Genomic DNA, 24,792 nt, shown 5'->3' with positions numbered 1-24,792 from the left:
TACATACCTATGTTTTATAAGCCTAAATTCGAATACTTTAAATTTGAGATAAATGCTTTTATACCATAATATGGACTATGAATAAAACCTACTTAAAGCTTAATTTCCCTTTTTTGCTTGCCTGCAATTGACTTGCATTGCTTTCGGCGCCTTGAAGTGAATTGCAGGTACATATCTCACAAATATTGTCATTTTGTTTTGATTATTTTCGAATGGAATTTTGTGTTTAATTTTTTTGCAAGAATTTTAACGAAATTTGCGATTGACACATGTTTTTATTTTTATTTTTTTGACTTGCAATTTTATACTAACATCAATTTTGAGTAGTTTTTCTTTGTAAAAGTTCGAAAGAAAGAAAATAATTTAGTGTTGTATATTTAAGCGATTTTTACGAGGCCATATTACAATAACTTGTTTTATGAACTTATGCCAATATTGTACATTTATGCATTGATATAAGTAGTTAAAATGAAATCAATTAGCTTAAGGTTAGTTGGCTTAGGTTAGTGGGCAGCGGTGAGCACTTATAAATGAAAAATATAAATAAGTTTCAACAAAAAGCAAACTAAAATTAATTAAAAATTAAGTATGTAAGTATTTATTTTTTTTTTATCCTACTTACACTCGAAACCGAAGGAGCTATTGGTGTAAATTACACATATTCACTGTACGAGTTGGATATACAAAAATCTTAGTGCCGGCTTTACCAGCAATCAGAGCGCGAACTTCGAAAAAATTTATAGTGGTAGATTTTACTTAGAAAAATTTTGAGAAATTGATAGATGGATAGGATAGTGCTTGCCACACATCGCAAGAAACAAAGGCCTTATTGCCTACGAAGTTCCCAGGACGCATTATCTTTTTTTGATACACATAATTGCACTTCTTTATCTGGGGCTACGTGAGAATTATGACTTATGCCAATAATCCTGAGACGATTCCAGAGCTGAAGAACGAAATCATACGCATTATACTATTAGTAAAAGTCGTGAAAATTTTGATATGCGCATCCTGTATTGCCAGAGAAATCGTGGCGCGCATTTAACGGATATTGTGTTTCATACATAAATGCCATATACTAAAAAATATATAAATTGTCTCGTGGTTTATTTATAAAATAAAATCTGTGGTCATATCGAATCGCCCTAATGTGAAAAGAACTGAACCCGTTACCGTATATTAAATAACAAAAACTTTTAATGAGAAATTTGGGCATTAAAGAAACCAATGCCTGTCATTGGGTTAAAAATAAAAGTCATTAAGTTTGTTTCCTCATGCCATTTGTTTGAAGGTAAACAAGCTTGCGTAAGTTTTGTATATGTATATGTACATAAATACATATTTGTCAAATGTTATATTTTTTTTTTTACACAGCATAAAATAAATAACAACGCTATTTTCTGCATATTAAAAAACACTTGTTTTTTTATTATGGCATTCTTCCAGCAAGGCAGCGATATGTATGTAGCTCCCTAGCTCCCTAGATTTCAAAAATGTAGATTTAAAAATAAGAAAATACCAATTGTTAGCACACTTCATTCAGCTCAAACATTTTTTTTTACATACTATACAAAAAAGCTTTATAAAATTAAACCAAACCATTTGTATGCCTTGTTGCTTGCATACTCCAGCTGAGTAGTAATATTTATAAAATAAATATAAAATAAAAAAGATTTAACCGCATTGATTTTTCATTTCCCGTTTGGTTCTCTTTTCCATTTTATTTTCTTTTGTACAGAACCACAGCCAATAGTTTGCATTGCCACTTAGCATCAAAATGCCTAGCTTAAAAATATTTCTCTAACTATTAAATAAATTAACAAAGCAAATAAGCATCAAATGAACAAAAAAGCTTTCCAATTCCAATTCAACAAAAAGCACTTAGATTAAAAAATATAAAATGAAACGCCATAAATAATAAGCATGGTTAAATGAAAAAGTGTTAAAATTCTTCATGTAAATGTGTTTTGTATACAAAAAAAAAAAAAAACAAAAAATAATAATAATAATCTTAGTATCTAAGGCTTATTAGAAACACAAGAAAGTGTATGCTAGATGCTGGATGAAATTGTATCTAGGGCGGTTTGTTTGTTTACACTCTTAATTTACTAGTTGTGGATGGGTGCACTTTAGGGTTAACGCTCACAGGACGGACGAAATTTCAAATTTCAAGCTAACAAAACAGATTTTCTTGTTAAATAAAAGTCAAAAAACCAAAAAAGCACTAGATGCATTATATTTATGTATGTGTGTAATGTAATTGCTAGACGTGGTTTCAAAAAAGTATCCCTGAAAGCATGTGAGTGAGGCCGAAATTTTGATGCCGGGTAATGGCAGTTTTGAAGTTTTTGTTTTTGATGATGTCTTCACGCTGTCGTTGCTGATTAAGTCGTAGTTGATAATGTTCAAATTTTGATCACGTGTAACTTTGTCTCTATCCGTATGTGTGTAGTACTTTTGTTTTTGTTTTGCATAAAATTTTGTATAAGCCAAAAAAACAAATCAAAGAAAAATCACAATAAAATTAAAAGCATGAAAAGATAAATAAAATCAATTATAAAGAAAATATGCTTCAACACTACTAGCGCGTAGTTCTACGAAAATTTTGAAAATTACAAGAATGTATACAATTTACCACCAACTGTATGAATAAATATGTAATAGCAATTCATTTATTGTCTCGCCAATAGTTTTATGCGAATGCAAAAATTGTTAACTGCTGCTGTGGTGTTTTTTTTTACCAAAAAAAAAAAAAAATTATGTTTACGAAATTGCAAAGTATACAACTGTTGTTTTAATGGCAGGTGTGGCAGGAGTTGTAGACAACTATGTACTAGTGAGAATCGTATTTATTAACAGTTGTGGTAGTATGTACTAGTAGTTATAGTAGGTAGTTATAGTAGTAGTAAGTAGTATTAGAAGAATGTTAGACCCACCACATTGTTTCTGGCCGTTCTCTGCAGTCCACCAGCGGGTCCACCAGTTGGAAATGGTGCTACACCGCTCGGTGGATAATCAAAGAAGTACTCTCCATCATAGGTGCGATAAAAATCGTCGTAATAGGATTCATTGTAGCCGCCACGATAATCCGAATAACCATAAAGGTCGTAATCATAATCTATAAATTGGGAAAAATTTTGCTGTGGTATTCTTTTTGTGCTTTTTTTTTAATTTTTTCTTCTAAAAAATTATAATTAAACAATTTTTTTTTACAAATTTTGAAAAGTACAAAAATAACAAATTAGCTTAAATAAAAAAGACTTAAAGAATTTAGAAAGAAAATTTAATTACTTAAATGCAGTTATGCGCACAGCAAAAGTTTATAGCAAAAACCCTCCTTTGTGCAAAATCTATTTTAAACGTATCCATTTTTTTTTTGTATATTCTTAAATTAAAACTAGCTTAAATGCAATGGTGGATCTACTAATAATGCTCGACAAATGAAGCTTATGCAACTCGATTACAAGCACATTCAGTGTTGCCATTTTAGTAGAATGCGTTCAAATTTGGTGGAATATTTTTCTAAATTTTAATTTTGGTAGTTTGGTAGATTCGTTTTCCATTTGGTTTAATATTTCTTCGACCTCATTCCTTTCAAAAAACGAAAAGTCTCAGACGAATAAGGCTAACATATTTTAAATGAATATTTACTTATGCAAAAATAGTCAAGTTTTCAAACAAATGATTGATACTAAAAGACCATTTGAATTTTTGCGACCATCATTGAAATTGAAAATTGCTGTTAAGATAAAGCTTGTTCCATTTTTAAGACAAAATCATAATGTCTCCTTCCGTAAAACTTTGCTGAAGTAAATTCAGCATCTCTAAGGGTAAAAACATAGTGGAGCGGCAAGCAAAGAGCATCGAGCAAAGCGTCGATTTTCAACGCATATGTTTCAATGGGAGAGCGCATAGTGAAGAGCAAAGCATACATACACGTTTGTTATTGAAGCTTTGCTCTTCGATTTGCTCACCGCTCCACTGTGTTTCGACCCTAAGAGACCGGAACAGATTTGAAAAAATGGCACAAGGTCTAAGTTCGATTGTAGATGCATGAAGAAAGCTTCCCAACCAAGCGCTCTTAATTTTTGCGTGTGATTCGGTGCGGTCATAAGGGAACACAGCACTTTCTGTAAATAAGTACAGGTAGTTTTCTTGATTGAACTGAGTGGTTAGAAATACTACCACTCCGTAGGGCCTGGGTTCGATCCCTGGTCCGAGCAACATCTAAGGAAAAGTTTTTTTTATAACTTTTAGTAGATTTAGTGTATTTTGCATTTGGTAGACAAATATTTTTGGTTACATTATAAGGTGAAGGGGATTTTTTTAGTATCTTTTCTAAATAATTGATTTCTATTTTTTTCTTTTGGTGTGCAGCAAGCTTATTTCCCGGCTCCGATATCTACCTTTTCACTGGAATTTTCCTCACGCTTTCAGTACAAGTGGATTTCGTAACAATACCAAAAGCAAATGGACTTCATTCACTCTGTACTCAATTTCTAAGCAACTAAGTTTATGTGCGTGTACAAAGTAAGCGGTGCCTAGCCGAGCGGAGTTATTTCGAGCGGTGCAAAGCTTTTAAATTGGTTCAACTACCTACGAATGTATGTGAGTAGTCAATACATTGGTGACCACTGGTCATACAGCAACATATTTGAGTAGCGTTTTGGAGGTGAGAACATAGTTCTCTTTAATTTTGAATTTTGGTTCGTCTAGAGAATGATTAAAAAATTAGTAAAATTCGAATCCGTTTCTCTAATGTAGAAATTTCGAAGACGGCCAGGGGAACTGCAAAAAGGAGATTTATGTTTCGATATAGTGAAAATGGTAATTTTCTAATGGCTTTTCAATCTTGAAATCCAAAAACGGTATTTTCTTTATATCCTATTTTCTTTGTATAGTTTTTGAAGCAATTTTGGAGGCTTGTTTTGAGTTAATCCCAGAAATTAACGTGCGGATATTTCAAGAAACATTTGGCGATCACAATTGTCTTCAAAAATTTGGTTCACCGCCGGAAAAAGTCGTTTTCTGCCGATGCTTAAATTCCTTGTAGTCTTAAAAAATGTTCAACGATTACCTATCGTATAGTCAATCCTTTTCATTGTCGATCTGCCTGATTGAGATGGTTCCGACATCATTCCATTTTGTCGTCTCTTTTAAAGTTACCGACGCAAAGAGATCAAAGGAATTAATAAACTTAAAGTACTACGTTGCAATTCAACTGTCCAAATGTGTCTTACCAATCTGTTTAGTGACGCAAAAAATGTAGATCGCGTGTAAGGCTTTTTAAAGCTTTCTATCCATCTCTATAAACTCCGCTACGGACAACACGGAACTGATTCCTTAATTAGTTGTTCACTTGAAATCAGAGACGTATATAGAAATATCTATTACAGATAGGATTTGCTATAAACTTTTGCATAGATACCACATTTCTCAAGAACGATAATTTGTTTTCAAAAAAAAGTGCCAAAAATTAACTACTTAAAATTTCGAACAAAAACATAGTAAATAATCAAAACTAAAACAAACTAAGTATTTATTAAGCTACAAGTTATGAGCGCACTAGGTTGTGGGAGTGTAATTAAATTGTATCACTTTCTTGTCATAGTAAGTGGTATACTATATAGTCTTGCCATGTTGCTGCGACTGTTGCGTCGTGTGCAGTCAACATTATATTATTAATAGTGAAGCGTCAATTTGAAGTTACTTTTCGGTTTGTACAGGTTCTTATGGTATGTTTAGGGATACATGGTTTCGTGTTCGTCAAAATGTGTCTATCCAAATACGTACTGTGTAAGGAAAACTTTTATTGCAATCGATTGTAGGCAGACCTCGCTGTGTTTGCTCAGGAACGCTTTTCTTAAAGGATCTTTGCTAATAAAATTGTTAGGGTTGTGATCCTAAAAACAACTTATATGGGTAGGAAACACTTAGGAGGTTTTACAAGTATATAATGGGTGTGGTGTGCTAAAAATTTTGTAATTGTTTCAATTTCTGATTAGCGATTGTTAGTCTATTTAATTTCTTTAATTTTAGGTGAGATGTTTGTTTTTATTCCATTTTGCTTATTATGCGTCTTTTTGGTACTTTGTTTTGTTTTTTTATTAGCCCTCACTTGCTTCAGTATTATTTTTTTTCTTTTCTGATATTCACAGTGAAGCGTACGCTGATGTATGGAAAGGCGGTTCCGCTAAATGAATTACTTACCGGTGTTAGAGCATCAAATAGTATACGGGGTGCTTAAAATTCACTATACGTAGAGGCATTTGCAACATTTAAGGTAAGTAAAAAGAAATGTATCACTAAAATTACTAAACATTGAATTTATGCATTTAGTTACTGTTGTCTTTGTTGAGTTGGTTTTAAATTTAAATTGAATAAAACATTTAGAAAAAAACTTGTCTATATATGAGGAGTATATTGTATTGTAAAAAAATGGAATAAAAACAAATTTATTTAGTGACTCTAAAGATTAGCAGCATTAATAAAAAACATCGAAAACATGCAGGCAGACTAATAAAAAAAAAACCAAAAAAATGCATACACGCTTATTAGATGGAGAAATGAATTAAATGAAATATAAAACTAACAAAACTAAGTTGCTCATAAAGTTTTGCAAAGTTTTGTGATTCAATAANATATTCACAGTGAAGCGTACGCTGATGTATGGAAAGGCGGTTCCGCTAAATGAATTACTTACCGGTGTTAGAGCATCAAATAGTATACGGGGTGCTTAAAATTCACTATACGTAGAGGCATTTGCAACATTTAAGGTAAGTAAAAAGAAATGTATCACTAAAATTACTAAACATTGAATTTATGCATTTAGTTACTGTTGTCTTTGTTGAGTTGGTTTTAAATTTAAATTGAATAAAACATTTAGAAAAAAACTTGTCTATATATGAGGAGTATATTGTATTGTAAAAAAATGGAATAAAAACAAATTTATTTAGTGACTCTAAAGATTAGCAGCATTAAGAAAAACATCGAAAACATGCAGGCAGACTAATAAAAAAAAAACCAAAAAAATACATACACGCTTATTAGATGGAGAAATGAATTAAATGAAGTATAAAACTAACACAACTAAGTTGCTCATAAAGTTTTGCAAATTTTTGTGTTTCAATAGAAATGTAACAAGAATTGAAAGTGCAACATTAATTTTGATTACACAAACTAAACAGTTATTTATCTGTATGTAAGTATATAGTAGTGATAACACATCGATTACAAAAGAAGCTATTTTGCTTTGATAATAAAATATTTGTAGTACGATAAATAAATTTGGTGAAAATGATCGAATAGTTCTAAGTTCCAGGGTGGTACTAAAAGCTTTTTGCAAAAGCTGGGAATTAAATTCGCAGTGAAAGTAAAGGGATAGGTTTGGTAGAAAACGAATAAAATACCATTACTTAAACGGGATAAAGGAAGGGGTTGTTAATTGTTAGTAGTAACTTAAAAGAAACGAAACTAAATAAATTTTGGATACAATTTAAGTAAAAAATACACAAAAAATATAAAACCATAATGAACCCTATGGAAAAGATAAAAAAAATTCATTTTCCTTCGACCCACTGACACATATACATATGTACATATACATATATGTATGCAAATCCAGGGATTACTAGCGAAAAAACTTATATATTGGACTTAGCCTTTTTCCGCTGGGGCCACAACTGTTATGTTTTTGTTTCAGAAAAGTCGATAAATAATAGTTATTTTTTCATCGATATGTTTTCGATCAAAAATTAAGAGTTAAAAGTTGACTTTTGAGTTGTAATAAAAAATTAAGAGTTGAAATTTGACTTAAAATTTTTCGATCAAAGATACAAGTTCAGTCTTTTATTGTTTCGTTAAAAAATTACAGTTAATATTTGAATTTTATTTTCCGAGCGTAAATAACTGTTAATACTTGCCTTTTATTTTCTCAAACAAAAATTGCAGCTAAGGTGTTACTTTTATTTTGATGAAAAAGCGATTAAATTTTTAACCGACTCCACAAAAAGGAGGATGGTTTTGAATTCGTCGGGATACTGTTTTTTTTTTGTTGTGTTTTTGTGTATGCTTCCGCATAATTTTGGACCTTGTTCACAGATTTTAAAATTTTAGTTTCTATTGTATGTCTGTTGTCTGAAAAAAATACCGACTGAAAAAACAACGATGTCATTGGCTTCTTTGGAAAAAAAATTACAGTGACCCGAACAAGTGCTACCGTGTTAATTTTTTTGTAAAATGCTTTTCAAGTGATTTTTTTTTTATTATTCTATCAAAAATATTGTCCAAGCTTTAACTTTAACTATTTAAAAATTAAGAAAATTCAACAAAATTTCGGTATTTTTTAATTTTTATGTGAAATGGTTATGCGTTGGTTTTAAAAAATTTACTGACGGATTTGCATAAAGTTTGAAACTTTGATTTAGGTGGTTTGGTCAAAGCTTGGGCAATATTTTAATAGGTACTTTATAAACATTGGGAATATTAAAAAGAAACAAACCCGTCAACACTTGTTTCAGTCACTGTAAATCATTTAAGATTTATATTCCTTAGCTAACACGAATAAAAATTTAATTGACAAGCATAACACTGTTATATTTAATTACACTGGCCAACAAAATTTTGCGGCAGAGTCAATAAGAGCTGAATCCTATAGATTTTTGTACGCAATTTGAATTAAAGGTGTCAAAAAACTAATTATTAGCATTTTTTGAAACGTTTATAACATAAAAGGAATACATGATGGAATATTTTTAATAATATGTAAAGAAAGCTTAAAACCTGCATAGGTAAGCAAAAAGTCGAAGATTTCCGCATATTTCTTTCAAATTTTAAAATAACTGAGAAAATGCCATGTTATAGATACTCGCTGTATATATTTTTTCAAAGTTGTTTGTGTAACTTACGTTTGCAATAGTCAAGCTATTACCTTCTGTGCTAAAAGAGCAATGTTAAGCTTTTTTAACTTTTTACTTAAAAGATTTCATCAAACCCCGTTAATCCAATATACATAGATGTTTCAAATATACCAAAAATGAGTATTTTGGCACTTTAAAGTGAAAATGTTTCAAAAACTGGAGTCAATCTAATTTTTCTAATTTCAGATACTGATTCTACGGAAAAACACCTATGAGCATCAGCGTCCATATTCATATGCTGCAAATATTTTTTGAAATTTTGTTGGCCTGTGTTCTCATATAGACAAACTCTATCCGTCTGACTTCTTGAATTGAAATTTCGAAAATATGTACACTGCCGGAAAAAAGTATTGGCACAGCGAATTTTGCGCAATTTATGCACCAATTTCTATTCTAATATTTTTCCGCAATTTTTTTTTTATAAAAATATGGTTCATAAAAATTGTTGCATATATTGTAGAAAAGCCACTGTGCCAATACTTTTTGCCGGCAGAGTATATACCAACTGTCATGTATTTTAATGCAAATTTGAAAGTATTTGGCATTTTGGTAAATGTAGCCTAGGAATTTTTAGTAACACGAGTTTGATCAAAACCGCGAAATAAACAAAAAATTAGAAGTGGGAGACGGCTGGTCCATCAGCAAAAACTGCTAAAACTAAAGATGAAAGATCTGCGGATATGTAAATAGGTCTGTCCAAGGATATGATTTGCTTTATATGTATATGTACACATGTATGTATGTATGCATCTATGTATGCATGTAAACGACATATACTTTTTAGTTTGCCTAGCGAAATACGAGTAAATATATAGATTTGTACGTAATGGCTGATATTGCTACAATTACTTCTGCTGCTTTACGCCTGCTTTTTACGATTGCTTCAAAACTTTTCCAATCGGTAAAAGGGCAGCTACCTATGTACATACATACATATCTACAAACATATGTATGTATGTACAAAGTAGCTGTGTATGTCAACTGCAAATCTAGTTTTTCGCCATTCATCAGCGTATGAAAATTTTCTTTTTCATGTATTCTTAAGCAATTGATTTTTGTGATTTATTCGTTTAAAAAGTTTGCTGTCTATTTAATTAATTAATTTATTTTTCTCAAAAAGTAACTAATAAATATAAGTTCTAAATTTAAAATGTACATAACAAATATTTATGTACTATGTATGTATGTATGTATGTATGTACATACATACATATAAGTATGTACATATAAAATATTAATCATCCAAACAGTACATTTTATTATTTTAGTAGGCATTTACACTAAATTAAGTGGCATTAACTGTTTAACTGTAAAAAAAAACGCTTTTTCACTTACCGTAATCGCGCGGAATTGGTGCGCGCAGCGGTATTCGTGGACCACCTGGCAGGCGCATTGGCGTAGCTAAGGACATCATGTTGGGGTGTGTAGGCGACAAGTTTCTGTATGGAGATAATTGTTCATAGCTAGTATGAGTAATAAAATTTACATGGGCACACACACACAAACACATGGGTACAACGGACCGCGGGTTGCAGACCAGTGCAACAATACATATATGTATATGTATATACATTAGCAATAACAGTTGTTTGTTTGCGGTTAATGTGTATTTTGTAGTTGGTTTTTGGTTATTTTGTTTGTTTATTATTTGTTTAACATTTTGGGGTATTTTGTTATATTTGTTGTTGTTGTTGTTGTTCGTGTGGTTATTTTTCACATACATATATGCATATGTGAACGCGCGCAAAAATTCAATTCAGTGAGTTTCATTGGATAATCGAGTGCGGAGTGAAAAAGAGAAAGAGAGAGAGAGAGAGAGAGAGAGATAATATAAAATTAATTAAAAAAATTGCAAATTGCATTTAAAAACAAATATGCACGAGTACAAACGGTTAAGGATGATGCACTGCTGCCACCACAAGTAGTGGCAGTGAATTTGGGTTTATTTTTTTGTTTTTTTTTTTTTGTTTTGTCCGAAGCTGCCGCTAGCAATCGGGCAGCATAAAGCCGATATGCAAAGGGAAAATTCACAAAGGGTTAGTAAATTTTTGGAGATTTGAAATTTTTGAATTTTGACACGCCAATAAGGTGATAACAAAATTAGTGTATAAATGACATATGCATGGATGTAAAATAATTTCGATTATATGTAGTATGTATTATGTATATAGCGTGCATTTTGCCATTTAGCTACACTTACCCGACCAGACCGGGACGTCCTTGCATCATTTGCATCATGCGACGTTCGCGAGCGCGTAGGATTTCCTCCTTCTTCTTCTTATCCGATGGTGGCTTGGCAAGCGACACCTGCAAACGCGAAGCATTCTAGTGAAAAGTTATGGTTGTTATTGATTTTTATACCCGAGCGCACTTATGCACAAGGGTAAAAGATAGATATAGACAAATGTATACATAAATGATCAGAATGAAAAGGGGAATCGATTAAGCGGTGACTGTCCGTCCGTCCGTTCGTCTGTGCACACGATAACTCGAGTCAAAATTGAGATATCTTAACGACACTTAGTACGTATACTTCTTTCGGACGTAGGACGAATGGTATTGAATGGTATGGACAAAATCGGACAATAACCACGCCTACCCCTCACATATAATGGTAGTTTTCAGAAATACGAAAACTGCGATATTTTAGTAACTACTGAAGACTATTGGCTCAAAATTAATATTTTTACTATGCGTTTTAGAGGAAAAATTAGAAAATATTATAAATTTTTAGAAAATGGGCGTAGCCACGCCCCCTTGCCACCAATTTCTCGTAAACTTGGCACAGTGGTTGGCCTTAGTACAATATATAAAATGGCCAACAATTTTTTAAAATTGGACCATACCCACGCCCACATCCCATATAACGGTAATTTAGAGAAATACGAAATCTTCGATAAATCTGTAAAGATTAAAGCTAATTTATTAAAAATTGATGGTTAGAATATTTTTTTACCTAAAAATACGTTTACGATAAAATTTTGGAAAATGTTTATCGGTAACCGTTCTACCAATTTGTACCGAACTCGGTACAGTTATTGTGCTTGCCACATAAAAGAAAAGCGTTGAAAATTATTGAAATCGGACTAAAATTACGGGCACTTTGCATATAACGGTACATCTCATATATGCTTTAAACTTCGATAATTTGAAATTGAAAAATGATACTAACAAAAATCCCTTAAAAAGGAAAAAAAATATTTGGAGAAAATGGGCGTGATACCGCCCACATATGACTATATAAATTTATCTCACTATATAGACGTAGATTTCGGGTATTTAATTTTCCGCCCCGACCGAACTTAGATTTTCTTACTTATTTTATTTTTTTTTTGTATCAATACAAAAAGGAAAGTGACATAGAAATATTAGTAGCTTACCTCAATATTGGAAGCACCGATCTCTTTGCCATTGAGACCGCGCATTGCAATCACGGCGCTATCACGATCCTCGAAATGTACGAAGGCATAGTCTTTGATTTTCTTGACGCGTTCAACTTTGCCAAATTGCTCGAATTGCTCCTGAATTTCAAAAGGTTGGTTGGTTGATTGGTTGGTTTTGTGATATGTGAGATTCAAATAATAAAAATAAATCATTTTTAAATTCAAAACAAGTATCAATTACCTTTAATTTCTCCTCACTAACATCCTGTGTCAAATTTCTCACGTACAAGACTTTAACCTTTGACATTGTTTGCTCGTCTGGTTCCTCTTGCGGATCGGCCCAGTCGACAATGATATCACATCCCCAAACCTAAATGGAAAATTCCAATTGATTTCGTTATTAAGTTAGTTGGTAAATCATAGCTAAAATGGGGGGAAAATGTGCAGATATTTAATGTTTTTCATAGATTTGTATGCAAGAGGGTTCAACTGGCAATGGACGAAAAACAGTCATTCGCGGGCTTGCTGATCGAACGTACCAGCATTCAGCAGAATGCACTAAATATGATAGAGGTAAGGGTAAAAGTAAAGGAGTTTATATAGGCCCATTCCGATTGGTCACTTTTCAATTTAATGATTTTTTGGCAGGCCACTAAAGAAGTCACAAGGTCGAAACCAGTTTCCCTCCAAAACAAATTTAACAGCGGACGAGGGAATTGCGTGAATCAACTTAATATGTTCGCTTTAGGCACCTAAATTTACTTGGGCGGGGCTTTTACTCCGATGACCAGAGAGACCTTTTTTACTCTAGTTTTGTTGCCCCTAAAAATGCACAGAAAGCTTTAACAAAACTTGGCATCCGTGCTTGTGAAATGCTCAGCTCTGACATAGAAGATCACAGAGTAAAAGCTCTCTATGACACATATTTGGGCCAGTGATGGTTTGATGGAGCTTTTATTATGTGCACGTCCAAATAAAACGTAAAGGAAGCTTTGAAAAAGCTTACCCCTTGTGGTATGTCTTGGTTGCAACTGATTTAGCCGGTCATAGGATAAAAGCTCTCCCTGCTCATCGTTGCATATTGGACTTGAAGTGTGCCAATTAAAAACCGGAAATATGACGGATTACATGAACGTTCTAGCGTAATTGGGAATGCCTCATTGGGAAAGCACAGCTTCTAAAAACATCTATATTATGTCGGACAGTCAGAATAACTGCCTGGTCTTCGAGCTTCAACTCGTCCTGCAGCCGGATTCCAGCATTCGCTGTATCTACTTTTGATCGCTAAATATCTCCAAAGGAATAGCAGGCGCATCTAACTACATGCATCGCCTAGTTACATGCTCCTAATACTACCAGCTTTGGTTGATTTCACATTGCATATGTTACTTTTGTATTGCGTGCTTTTAGGCCCCATTGATTTTCATTTAGATAATTTTGGCGATGGAAATTTAACGTGGCGATTGACAGAATTCCACTGCTGGACGTCTAAAATTGACGAAAATGTTTTCATTAGAAAAGGAAAAAAAAAACACGAACCACCAAGTCGGAGACTCTCCATCTTTTGGTGATTACCGACTTCGAATTTCGACCGGAAGCGGGTTAAACAGGCCGTTATTAAATTTTGAAAATATTTTAAAGAATTGTTCTCTTTTGTGCACCTGTTCTCTCTCTGTCCATGCCCCGGTTTTGACGAGGTAAATGATGTTTAATAATATACATGTTTTTTGTATGTAACTATTTTTGTTACTTCCGGTAAAAAAAAAAACTATCTACAAAAACCACAAGTTCGAATGTACATACAGTGGCACACATTCCTATAAACGCACTCTTACTCACAACAAATTTTAAGTCGTTTATCAATAACTTACCAATGCTCAAAAAGAAAGGTAGCAATCTTAAAATTAAGAGTGCGTCTATAGGAATGTGTGCCACTGTACATACATACATACATCTACAATCTTCACTTACCTTAATTCTACCAGTACCAAGTCTTCGTTTTGCCAGCGATGCAGCTTTGTGTGACTCATATTCGAGAAAGCAGAATCCACGATTTTTCTTCTTATCATCTGGTGAACTGTAGATAATCACTTCAATAAGGCCAGCTAAGGTGTGCGGCGCAACAACAATAAGAAACATTCGAACAAATAACAAAAAAAGCCAAAAGTTAGTAAAAATTAAAAGTTGCTAAGTAAATTCAAAGAATTTAGTGGATAATTCGTGGAAATTCATTAAAAAATACAACAAATAACCCATATCATAACATATACATAATTAATATGTACGAGAGAGAGAGAGAGAGAGAGAGAGAGAGTGATGGTAGTAGCAATAAATACCGGCGTAATTTTTTAAGTTACTCTCCCAAGTCGCTTGTTCGTTCAATTTATGAAGGACAAGAAAAATGCGCCGAAAATTGCAAAATTTCACATCACAAGCATTAAGCGGGCGCGCGCGTTGTTATGCAAAATAGTGAATTTTCACGCTTTTCAATTGGAATAATTGATATTTGGACCGACAATATTTGATTAAAATAATTTATATAAATTTTTTATATTTTTTATTTAGTGTTGTTATATAGTGAAAAACCAATGCCAAAATTCATTTGCTTTATTCTTATTTTTGGTTACATCTAAATTTCCGTTTTTTTTTTAAATCGTATTTACTACAAAACTTCAGTTATTAAACACCTAACAGCAAACAAATAATAAATCTAATCAAAAATTTGTGTCGATTTGTATGCCTGATAAAACTTTATATAAATAATACATATATATACATACAAATATATACTATTTTTTTTTGTAAACTTGTTTTAACATCCAGATCATAATAAGATTAAGTTTTGTGTTATGGCGATTATGTGGATTTTCTTAAAAAAAAACTAGAGACACCAAGTGAAACCATAGTATTCAAAGAAAAAGCTATATATATATATATATATATATATATATATATATATATATTTGATAAGTTTATATCGTATAAGAACATACATATGTATGTAATAAAACACCAATGAGACAAACTCCGATCAGTTGACCCCATCATAAGTTTTATATTATTGTAAGTTTACGAGTAGGTACATAGTATGTATGCTGGTATGTGTGTATTGAATATGCACGAGTATATTATTTATGTATGTAGTTTAACATAGTATATATTTAGTACGTACTATAAACAAGGAATCACACTTAGGCTTTTATGCAAAAAACTGGATATTTTTTAATTACAGTAAAAGCTGAGAAATATGTTGCTTTTTAATATTTTAGTTTAGTTCTTTTTGTTTATATAAAAAAAAAAAAATGGGTTCAAGTTCAGTAAAAAATAATACAAAAATGAATTTAGCATCTTATGCGCGCACTTCACATGAAAGTAAATTTTGATTGCCAATCAATTGAGAGAATTTAGCTGAGATTCTCCAAAAAAAAGGACATTTGTATGAATAACTTTTTAATAGGAAAACAAAAAAACACATTTGACATGAGTAATATAAAAGGTTGATTTAGAACTACTAAAATTCGTCTGCTAGTCGATGGTCAAAGGTGTTTTCGAGGACTTTTTGTGGGGAAATACAACTTTTATGCCAAAAAAACATAAGTTGCTTTAAGTAGTTATATATGTATGCAGTATATATAATTAAATAGAGTATTTCTCCAGTCATTACCATTTCATACAAATAATTAAATTAAATGTAAAACAAGTTTATGCAATGGTCCGAATATTGTGAAAAGTCTGCTTATCCATTTATATACACAATGTATACATGTATGTAGGTATGTATCTAATTACAATTACGTATTTAGTTTCTATTTTTTTTTCTTCTAGCTTTTCTTAACATTATTCAGCTAATTATTTGAAATGCGAAGTATGCTGGCAATCGTTGGTGTGTAATCATTACAAATGCGAATTTCACTTGATTATCAAAATATGTTGACCTTAAATAGTCTTCTGATCCTGAATACTCGAATGATGTTAAAGTAACGCATAATAAACTTAAAGACGGGGAGAAAGAGACAAATACAGATAGATAGATAGATAGATAGATAGAGAGAGAGAGAGAGAGAGAGATAGAAGGAGATAGAACTGAACAGTAACAAATGCCAAACACAAAGTTTTTGCACAATTTTTCTTTTGTAGCTGGACCATAATTTTTTGTTTCTTTTTTGCTATAAATCTAAATACATAGAATAGGTGTAATCAAAATATTAGCGGCATCGAAAAATTGTTTGTACAGGATGGTGTTATATGTACATATGTACAATCGCAACTCGACAGCGTTCGGTTTCTGGCGAAAATTGTAGTATACTGTCTCAAGGTATTCGGGTTAATAAATTACGTAGTTTGTTGTTTAAAGTATGTTTATTTATTTATTTAGAAAATAAAAAGTTTGCAAACTTAAACAATTTTTTTTATCAAGTTGCGATTATAATTCATCAGTTTTTTTCCTTTTTTAGGAAAAATTAAAAGTTTGCAAACTTAAACAATTTTTTTTTTATCAAGTTGCTATTATAATTCATCAGTTTTTTCTTTTTGAGGAATTTGGAGTGATGCAATTTCACATTTAAGCTGATAATTTTTATTAAGAATTACTTTGTATAAACATGCCTACATAGGTATGTACATATGTATGTATGTATGCAGATTTTACAGATCCCTTAAGTACTTACTGTTGTTGTTACAGACCACGACGAAATTTTCGATTAGTTCTGATATTTGTAATAATTGCTGTAATGGTTATCAATATGTGATAAATTTAAAAAAACTTCGAAAGTTCTATTTTTTTGTAAAGTCAAAAGAATAACAATTTCATTAAAAAAAGTTTTCGGTCAAACTATCTGCACTTCATCTCCTTAATTCGCAAACGCCGTAACCAGCCCATTTTTTTGGATGTGTTTTTCACATCAGTAGTTTTGCAAGTATTTTTTTAAGCACAGTACATATGCACATCAATAGCTTAAGCCAGAGACCGTATCTACTGAGTATCCACTTTGTTTCAAAAATCAGAGGTTTTTAAAATGTTTATTAATATTTTTTATTTTTTATTTTTTTTATCGTATCAGCAAACCGTTACTTTTAATCCTTGCTAATTGAACGTGAAAATGCCGAATTAAATACGGCAAGTTACGAAAAATCTAGAAATGTCACTTTTGGTCCAAAAAACCCGCGGAATGCCGAGTAAATCTCAGGAAGTCCTCGAAATAACGAAGAAAATGTCGCATCTATCTGAGATACCAGGGACCATTTGATTTAGTTTTATAACAAAATATTTATTACCTTCTCTGCCATACGTAACAGATTCCATGTAATAGAGGGCTGTGCAAATGGTTTTACGTTTACTGTACACTACTTCAGTAAATGCCGTAATGAAGCAAATTCACTTGCAATGAAACTCATGGCTCATGGCTTGCTTGCAATCAAAACAAATACTGTAGTGTCGCTGTTGGCAATCGTTACTGCAATGACAGAGGGCATTTTGAATAAAAACTAAGCTTTTTTCTTAAAATGTGATTTTTTTTACTCGATATCAAATATTTCAAATAATTTTCTGGGTGTTCAGAGTTTAAGACTTTAAAATGAGTCTTTCTTTCGTCATAAATATGATTCTGAGACCAAACAAACAGACTGACTCAATAAAAGTTTATTAATAATCAGAATTATAAAGAATTTTTGTTTTTAAGACTCAGACAATGTCTTATGTCAGACTATAATGTGACTCCTAACTTGGACTCAAATCGGCGTGCTTTTCCAAGAAGAGAAATACGCTCTTTTTTGATCGGGTTACAACTCAGAATTCTGAGACTTTTTTGACTCTAAACTGAGTCCGAATGTTTATAGGGGAGGAAGTGCAGTGAAGTATAGTGAAATTAGCAAATGTAATTCGTAATGATTTGTTAGGTTATGTACCTTTTTTAAGCGTCCTTAGTTCCGCGCAATGGCTTGTCAAGGTCAAAAAAACACGCCTTTCTCTCTGGTGAGTACAAAACTTCCACCACGGGTGGGAGATACTTATGCAATTTAATTTAATTTATAGTTGTATTGAGAATTTTCATAGATCTTTTTCTAAGTTTATTGTTTTATGAATGATAACCTATTTTGGATGTCGTTTTTAAAGTATTTCCTTTTGTAAACCTAAAAATGCCTTTTAAAAGAATGTGTCCCTCAATAGACTTTTAATTAAAGCCCAAACCTTTCTTTACTAATTTGTATAATCTTACACTGGTCTTGTTACAAATATTTTTGGTAAGCAGTTAAGGGTTAATAGTCAACAATGTTAAAAGCCAGTAAGTACTCCTCCTCTAACGGATCAATAATTTCGTGGTTTGGAAAATAAAGCGAACGCTACGACTTTAGGCCGTTATAACGCTTAGAACGTCTCGTAATTCGTAAGTCTGGGCTCCGCTGGCCGCTGAAGACATTTTACAAGTCTTTGAGAACGACGAAGTAGCTACCGTCACCGTCAATGTTAGTGCGATGCCCTCAAACTTTTATATGAAATAAAAATTTCATTGAAATCTTAATGTTCATTGGTTTTTCAATTCTATTTTTTCAATGAGTTTAGTGGCGCATTAAAAAAAAGTTTATATCTTTTTGATATCAAAATCTGGCCTAATTTCCATAGACCATTACAATTACAAAAAACTTCAGTTTTTTTCTACCGACTTAAAAAACATGATGACGGTTATCTACTCATCGTCATAGTTATTTTATGTATGTTGTTTCGATAATTCTGTTTTTTTATCGGAAATGTGGTACTTCAGGGGTGGCCTCGAACTGATATTTCGTTTAGTTCCGATCATTGGATCATGAAGAAATTAACGATACTTCTAAATATGTTTATGAGTGTTGAAGTCGGTTGTATTTATTGCTTAAAATTACTTGTAAAATTGCCTTGTGTGTGTAATTTCTTTCTTGAACGTTATGATATACATATATATTTTATATTTTATACCCAGTGGCACACAAAAATAACTTCTATTCACAGTCTCTGGTAGGAAGCACATATATACATACATACATATGTACATATTTACTAAATAGAAACTAAAGTTTTTGCAGTTAACATTTTGAAGAAAGTTATATCTTTTCAATAAGACTTTTACTTAATTATAAGGTTTGTTTTGCATTTAATGGAATCGCATAAATTATTATTAAAAGATATTTATTGTTTTGGTTTTGCGATTTGTTATGTATGTATATTAGGGTGCTTTGTTTTGGCGACTATTTTTGTGGGAAATATCCAAAAACAAGTTCTGTGAAAATCCCGTTCAAAAGATACGTAAACTTTGATTGCTTTTCTTCAAAACTCAATAGGTCAGAGGCATTTTGTGGTATAATCATGGTCAGTGATGGCTTTTCTTTAGAATTGAATGCTCTCAAAAGTTTTCTTCGCGGCATAACCTTAAATCTCACCAGCAAGGTAGTGCGGGTCACTATTCCAAATAGCAAGAGCTACAGAAAAACAAATGTAAATGACCAACTTGTAGGTTATTCAATTTCCCACAAAAAGCTTCGAGAACACCAAATCGCTAACATCGATATTTCTTGAGATATTGAGATTTGAAGTTGAGGTAGTATGAAATTTTCATTAATTATTGCGCTAAATTGTAGAAATTGTTGGCAAACTCACAACACAATGGACACTTTTTTAGAGTATTCAACTCTGAAGAAAACCCATCATTGACCATAATTATATCATAAAATGCCTCTGAGCTATAGAATTTTGATGAAAACAATCAAAGTTTCAAAGTATTTTCAACGGAAGCCTTGTTCGAGCACTCAGTATTTCTCAAAAAATTTTCAGGGAACTTGTGTTTAGATATTTCTCACAAAATTTCGAGGTGGGAGTGAAAAAAAATATATTCGCCGAAAAAAAGCACCCTAATGTATATATTATATTTATGAGCATACAAAAATATGTAAGTATAGACGTAAAAATATGGTATACATATTCCGAGATATTTTTTCTTTAAATTAATTGAGAAAGTTTTCCGATAAAGTTTACACGATTTGTTGATTTTTTTTTGTTTAACATATTTTTCTAAGACACATTTACTTATATGAAATACGCTCATTGTTATTCGTTTAAGGCGAAAAGTTTCCTTTTTTCAAAATATCCACACTAGTTTAGCTTTAATAATTAACTAGATTTATAAGACATTTATTCGGGTTATCTAAAAAAAAAGTGCTAAAAATATTTTGCGTCAAAAAAATTCATATGACATTAAGATCAAATACATTTGAGCTGTTACCGTTGCACCACCACTTCCTCAAAAAAGTCTTAAAATATAAAAAAAAAACGCAGATGAATAAGTTATTGTGTAGTAACTATGTGAGGAGCTGGCTAAAGAGCATTGCTAAAGCAAACTCAAATATTGTAAAAACAATTTTTTTTTCTAATATTTAAAGTGATTCTATTCGCTCTGCCAGCTCGCCATAACTTTAAATTCCTACTTTTTATCTGTTTTTAATTTCCTGTTATAGATATACATAAATAAAAATGTTTAAAATTTTGGCAATGATTTTTCAATGTTTAAATTTTTAATACTTTTTAGATTTCGTTTCATTTGTTTTCGTAAATTTTTCCATGTAAGATTGTTAGCTACAGTTTTTTATATATGTATGAGTTCAGTAATTTTATATGCTTTTCAATTGAAGCAAAAAAAAGTAAATAAATGTATTTGAAAATTTTGTTGTATTTTTTAATAATTTCCAAGTCAGTTCGTATACTCGTAGAGTGCATGAAAAGGGAAGCAGTGCTGCACACACACACACACACACTCCTGTAATTTTATACGAATACAAAAGCTCAAATACAAGTAACTGAAGTGCCAAACATTTTACAAACGAAGACATACATATCGCAGACGAACTACAAAGGTGACAAAACTTAAAGTTACGCGTTCGCCAGAAAATGCGAAAAACTCTATTTTAGCACGCGCCAATCATATGAGCAAGGAAGACTTTACCTTAGGCGTTTTCAACAAATTATTACAAACATTTGCTCCAGCTTTTGCGGAGAGTAAGTAAAAGCTCTTTGCACATTTTCTGGTGTATAATGTCAAAAATGCCAAATTTTGAGTTGTGTCATTTTTGAAGTTCGTGTGCGATATGTATATATATGTGTTCTTCATTTGAAGCTACTTGACTTTGAGCTTTGGTATACGTTTGATTTTGCAAACAAAATGGTAGAGAGGGGTTTCTTTTGCAGCATTTTTAAGCGAAAATTGCAAAACAAAAATCCAATTCGTTTCAATTTCACACCTCTACGCATATCAAGCGTCGTACAACACTCCAGCAGCAGCGCCCCTACGGAGCTTTAATTTTAATGTGGAGTCCGTCCTTAATGGCACATACCCAGGCTCAATAAACAATTATACTTTACATACCAATTAAAAAAAATACAATGCACATTTTGCCAATAAACATATAGAACATGTAAAAATATAAGTAGTCAATTCACTTTGTCGTATATTCTGCAACTGTCGCTAACAAAATGAGCTTTCTTCGATAAATACTTGCCAATTGTTACCGTTAACCAATTTTTTGCAGTTTCAATATGGTTTATTGCGAATTGAAGGTGAATTAAGTAGGAAATTCATGCATGGCAGAAATTATTTTTAAACATTTTTTTTTTCTGAGTGTACATACATAAAGCTCGCTTTCGACTCACATTAACCATAATCGAATCATACAAAAAATATTTGTATTCTTACAAAATTTTTTTATAGAAATTTTGAGTGGATATAGTTAAGCTACGGGGTGATTTTTGATTGATGGACTGTTAGCGGTAAAAAAGTGACAGCAGGGTTGGTGAAATATGTACATATGTATACGCATTTCTTCTGCTTCACTCTGAAATGGGGTTTAGGTTTTATTTATGGGATGGGATTAGGTAGGTGAGGTTGGGTAGGTAGATATCGTTTGCCGTTTTATGGTTTGTCTGGTGTTTTTTTTTTTGTTTTTTTGTTATGATTTTGAAATGTACCACTTACGTGCGTGTTTCGTGAATTCCTCAATTAATTCGTCACGATCTCTATTCTTAGGAATATTGCCGACAAAAAGCCGGTGATTGTTAAATGATATCGTGACACCAATCTTTTTGCCTTTCCGAATTTCAAAATCATTTAGCTGGAATTGTCAAAAGGTCACACAAAAAATATTGTATTGTGGTGTTTTAGATAATTTTGCAACGTTTTTTTTTTTTTTTTTGAATGGGTTTTGAGTTATTAGGGATTTCATATTTAATTTCTAATCATACCAAAAACAATTTAAAATTTTAAATAGTATACGTAGATAGTAAATGAGACATATTTTTGTATGTATGTATGTACGTAAGTATATTATAGATAATTTTGCTTTAGCTTTTGAAGAATCGTGCCAAATATAACTTAATTAAAGTACAAAAAATACAAGTTCCAGAAAAATTCTAATTTGTGGTATAAAGTGGTGATTAAAGAAGGATAAAATATTTTAAGTAGGTAAATGATTTATGATTATTGTTTATATGTTGTTGTATGTAAGTATGTAGAAATGTGGCGGCAGTTTAACTTTTATTCGGTTAATCAAGAAAACAAAAAAAACTAAAAATAATGTAGTAAGCTTAAAAAAAAAAACTTATATGAATATGCTTCAAATATTTTAACTAGTTAATATAAATACTAGCTTTCACGAGAGCATGTTTTTGCATATATATGTTGTATGTATGTAGATATGTAGTCTATTTCGAACACAACTAATTATTACATATGTATTATCTACAGTACGGTGCAGATACAAGCTATAACTGCGCAGATATGCATTTCAAATACGAAATAAATACGTTTGTAAATAATATCGTACACAGCGCAGCAATAAAGTCCCGTAGTGGTACGTAAAAACATCATAGAAATAAGTGAAGTGTGACAAACAGCATTGTCGTTTTACAGATACAATTTATGTATCTACCAACATTCTGGATCACAAATATTTGGGTAATACGCGCCAGTAGTTAAATGTTTGACCATTTCGTATGCACTCTGCATGGATGATTCTCTTGCTATCGAAAAATGTTTTTAGAGGGAGTTAAAATTGTGGATCTGACACTATTACAAATTATAGTGCTTATCATAACTATAACACACTAACCTATTGACAACTTTTGACTATTTACTTAATTTTTTAATTTTAATAATTTTTTTTTATAGTTAGTGTAGTGAATTGTTTAACAAAAACCGTATAAATTCAAGCCCTAAAATTTGTGCCGTACTTATAAAAAAATCCACAAGCTTTCGTAAAAGCTTTGAGCTTTTTAATTAAATAATTTTTGATGATTTGTGGATGTTTTTTTTTGTAGACAATGTTATGCCGAATTTGCACTAGGCATTGAAATGACACAAAATCGGAGGCATAAAAAAATTGCCATGTGGAAATGAATTTAATGACTATTTTTTAACGTAATGACACGAATATTTTTTAATGCCCTACTTGGGCATTACAATTTTTGTCATTTAATGCCTGGTGGAAATCTAGCATTAGTCATTTTATTCCATACGAAGTACGTTCGAGGATTTTTTTTAATGGAGAAAATGAGTAACATCCTAAAAATTTGCCAAAAATACTTAAAAGATTTCTAAGAAATCTAATCGAACTTTTTGCGAAAGTTTGTAGATTTTTTTAAGTATTACACGAATACGGAAACTTGGTTTTATGCGGGTTTTGTTAAAAAATAAACTATATTTTTATAAAAAATATGTATGCATAGTATATCGACACCTCCAAGCCGTACCATGTTAAGTCACCTTCGACTTAGTCAGAATATGGTTGAAAAATTTAAATCTATTGTATATTTTTTTATTTTTATGACAATGGAAACTATTCCCAATTAAAAAAAAAAAAATTGCGCTCCAAAACTTAAACGTCAGAAGTTGCAAAATGGCTTAAGTTGCAAGTTTTTACTAGTTTTGCGTTCAATAACTTTTTCTGAAAATTTTCTCTTGGTCTCAATTTTACTCTCTATTTTTCATTTACGCTCTCGCTGCAAGTACTTACTAGAAAAGTTATTGAATGGAACTATTATTATAATAAGTTTGAATTATCGTTCGCCTCCATTTCGGCTAATAGCGAAAATAAGTTATTAAAGAAATATCGAAAAAAACAAAAAAAAAATGTATATTTTGAATACAGTTTCAGGGAGTGCGCTGTAAAGACACAGATATAAACGCTTGAAAGCAATATGTGCCAAGTCAAATCGGGGGGTTTTTTGTTTGTTAATGCGGTTCTTGCGTAGGTATAGACAAGGTAATAGACTGGTTTGGCGGCGTCGATATAACCTTTCGCAATTGGTCTAGATGTGTTTGCGTTTAAAGCTGCCTTTAAGGCCAAAATGAATTATTTTTTACATATTTGGTTCCTTTTAATTAAGTGCTCTAGAATGGAGCTGCTTTCAGCTGCCAATCGTTAAAATTAGCACCAATATATTCTTTTAATTGTCGTATAGATAGCTTTCTATTACG

General features: G+C 31.6%; 1 protein-coding gene across 7 annotated transcripts in view; it reads right to left on the bottom strand.

The window, feature by feature from the left end:
• Positions 1–2,743: 2,743 nt before the first annotated feature.
• The window catches only part of Syp (synaptotagmin binding cytoplasmic RNA interacting protein), a 34,577-nt gene continuing 12,528 nt past the window's right edge, over positions 2,744–24,792 (bottom strand). Inside the window, exons 4-10 of one of the 7 annotated variants that reach the window (XM_017623481.1) lie at positions 22,294–22,429; positions 14,273–14,406; positions 12,543–12,671; positions 12,299–12,439; positions 11,119–11,243; positions 10,254–10,381; positions 2,744–3,118 (exon numbers count right to left, since the gene is read on the bottom strand). In XM_017623481.1, coding sequence (XP_017478970.1) covers positions 2,916–3,118; positions 10,254–10,381; positions 11,119–11,243; positions 12,299–12,439; positions 12,543–12,671; positions 14,273–14,406; positions 22,294–22,429 — 996 coding nt within the window. In that variant the 3' untranslated portion in view covers positions 2,744–2,915. The remainder of the gene's footprint in view (positions 3,119–10,253; positions 10,382–11,118; positions 11,244–12,298; positions 12,440–12,542; positions 12,672–14,272; positions 14,407–22,293; positions 22,430–24,792) is intronic. The other 6 variants (XM_017623483.1, XM_017623486.1, XM_017623480.1 and 3 more) reach the window with 6 other exon arrangements.

This window comes from Rhagoletis zephyria, unplaced genomic scaffold (assembly GCF_001687245.7).
Source record: "Rhagoletis zephyria isolate East Lansing unplaced genomic scaffold, Rhagoletis_zephyria_1.1 Rzeph_scaffold_03214, whole genome shotgun sequence".
Taxonomy (NCBI): domain Eukaryota; kingdom Metazoa; phylum Arthropoda; class Insecta; order Diptera; family Tephritidae; genus Rhagoletis; species Rhagoletis zephyria.
The sequence above is the reverse complement of the archived record's forward strand: the minus strand, read 5'-3'. Positions and strand labels throughout refer to the sequence as shown.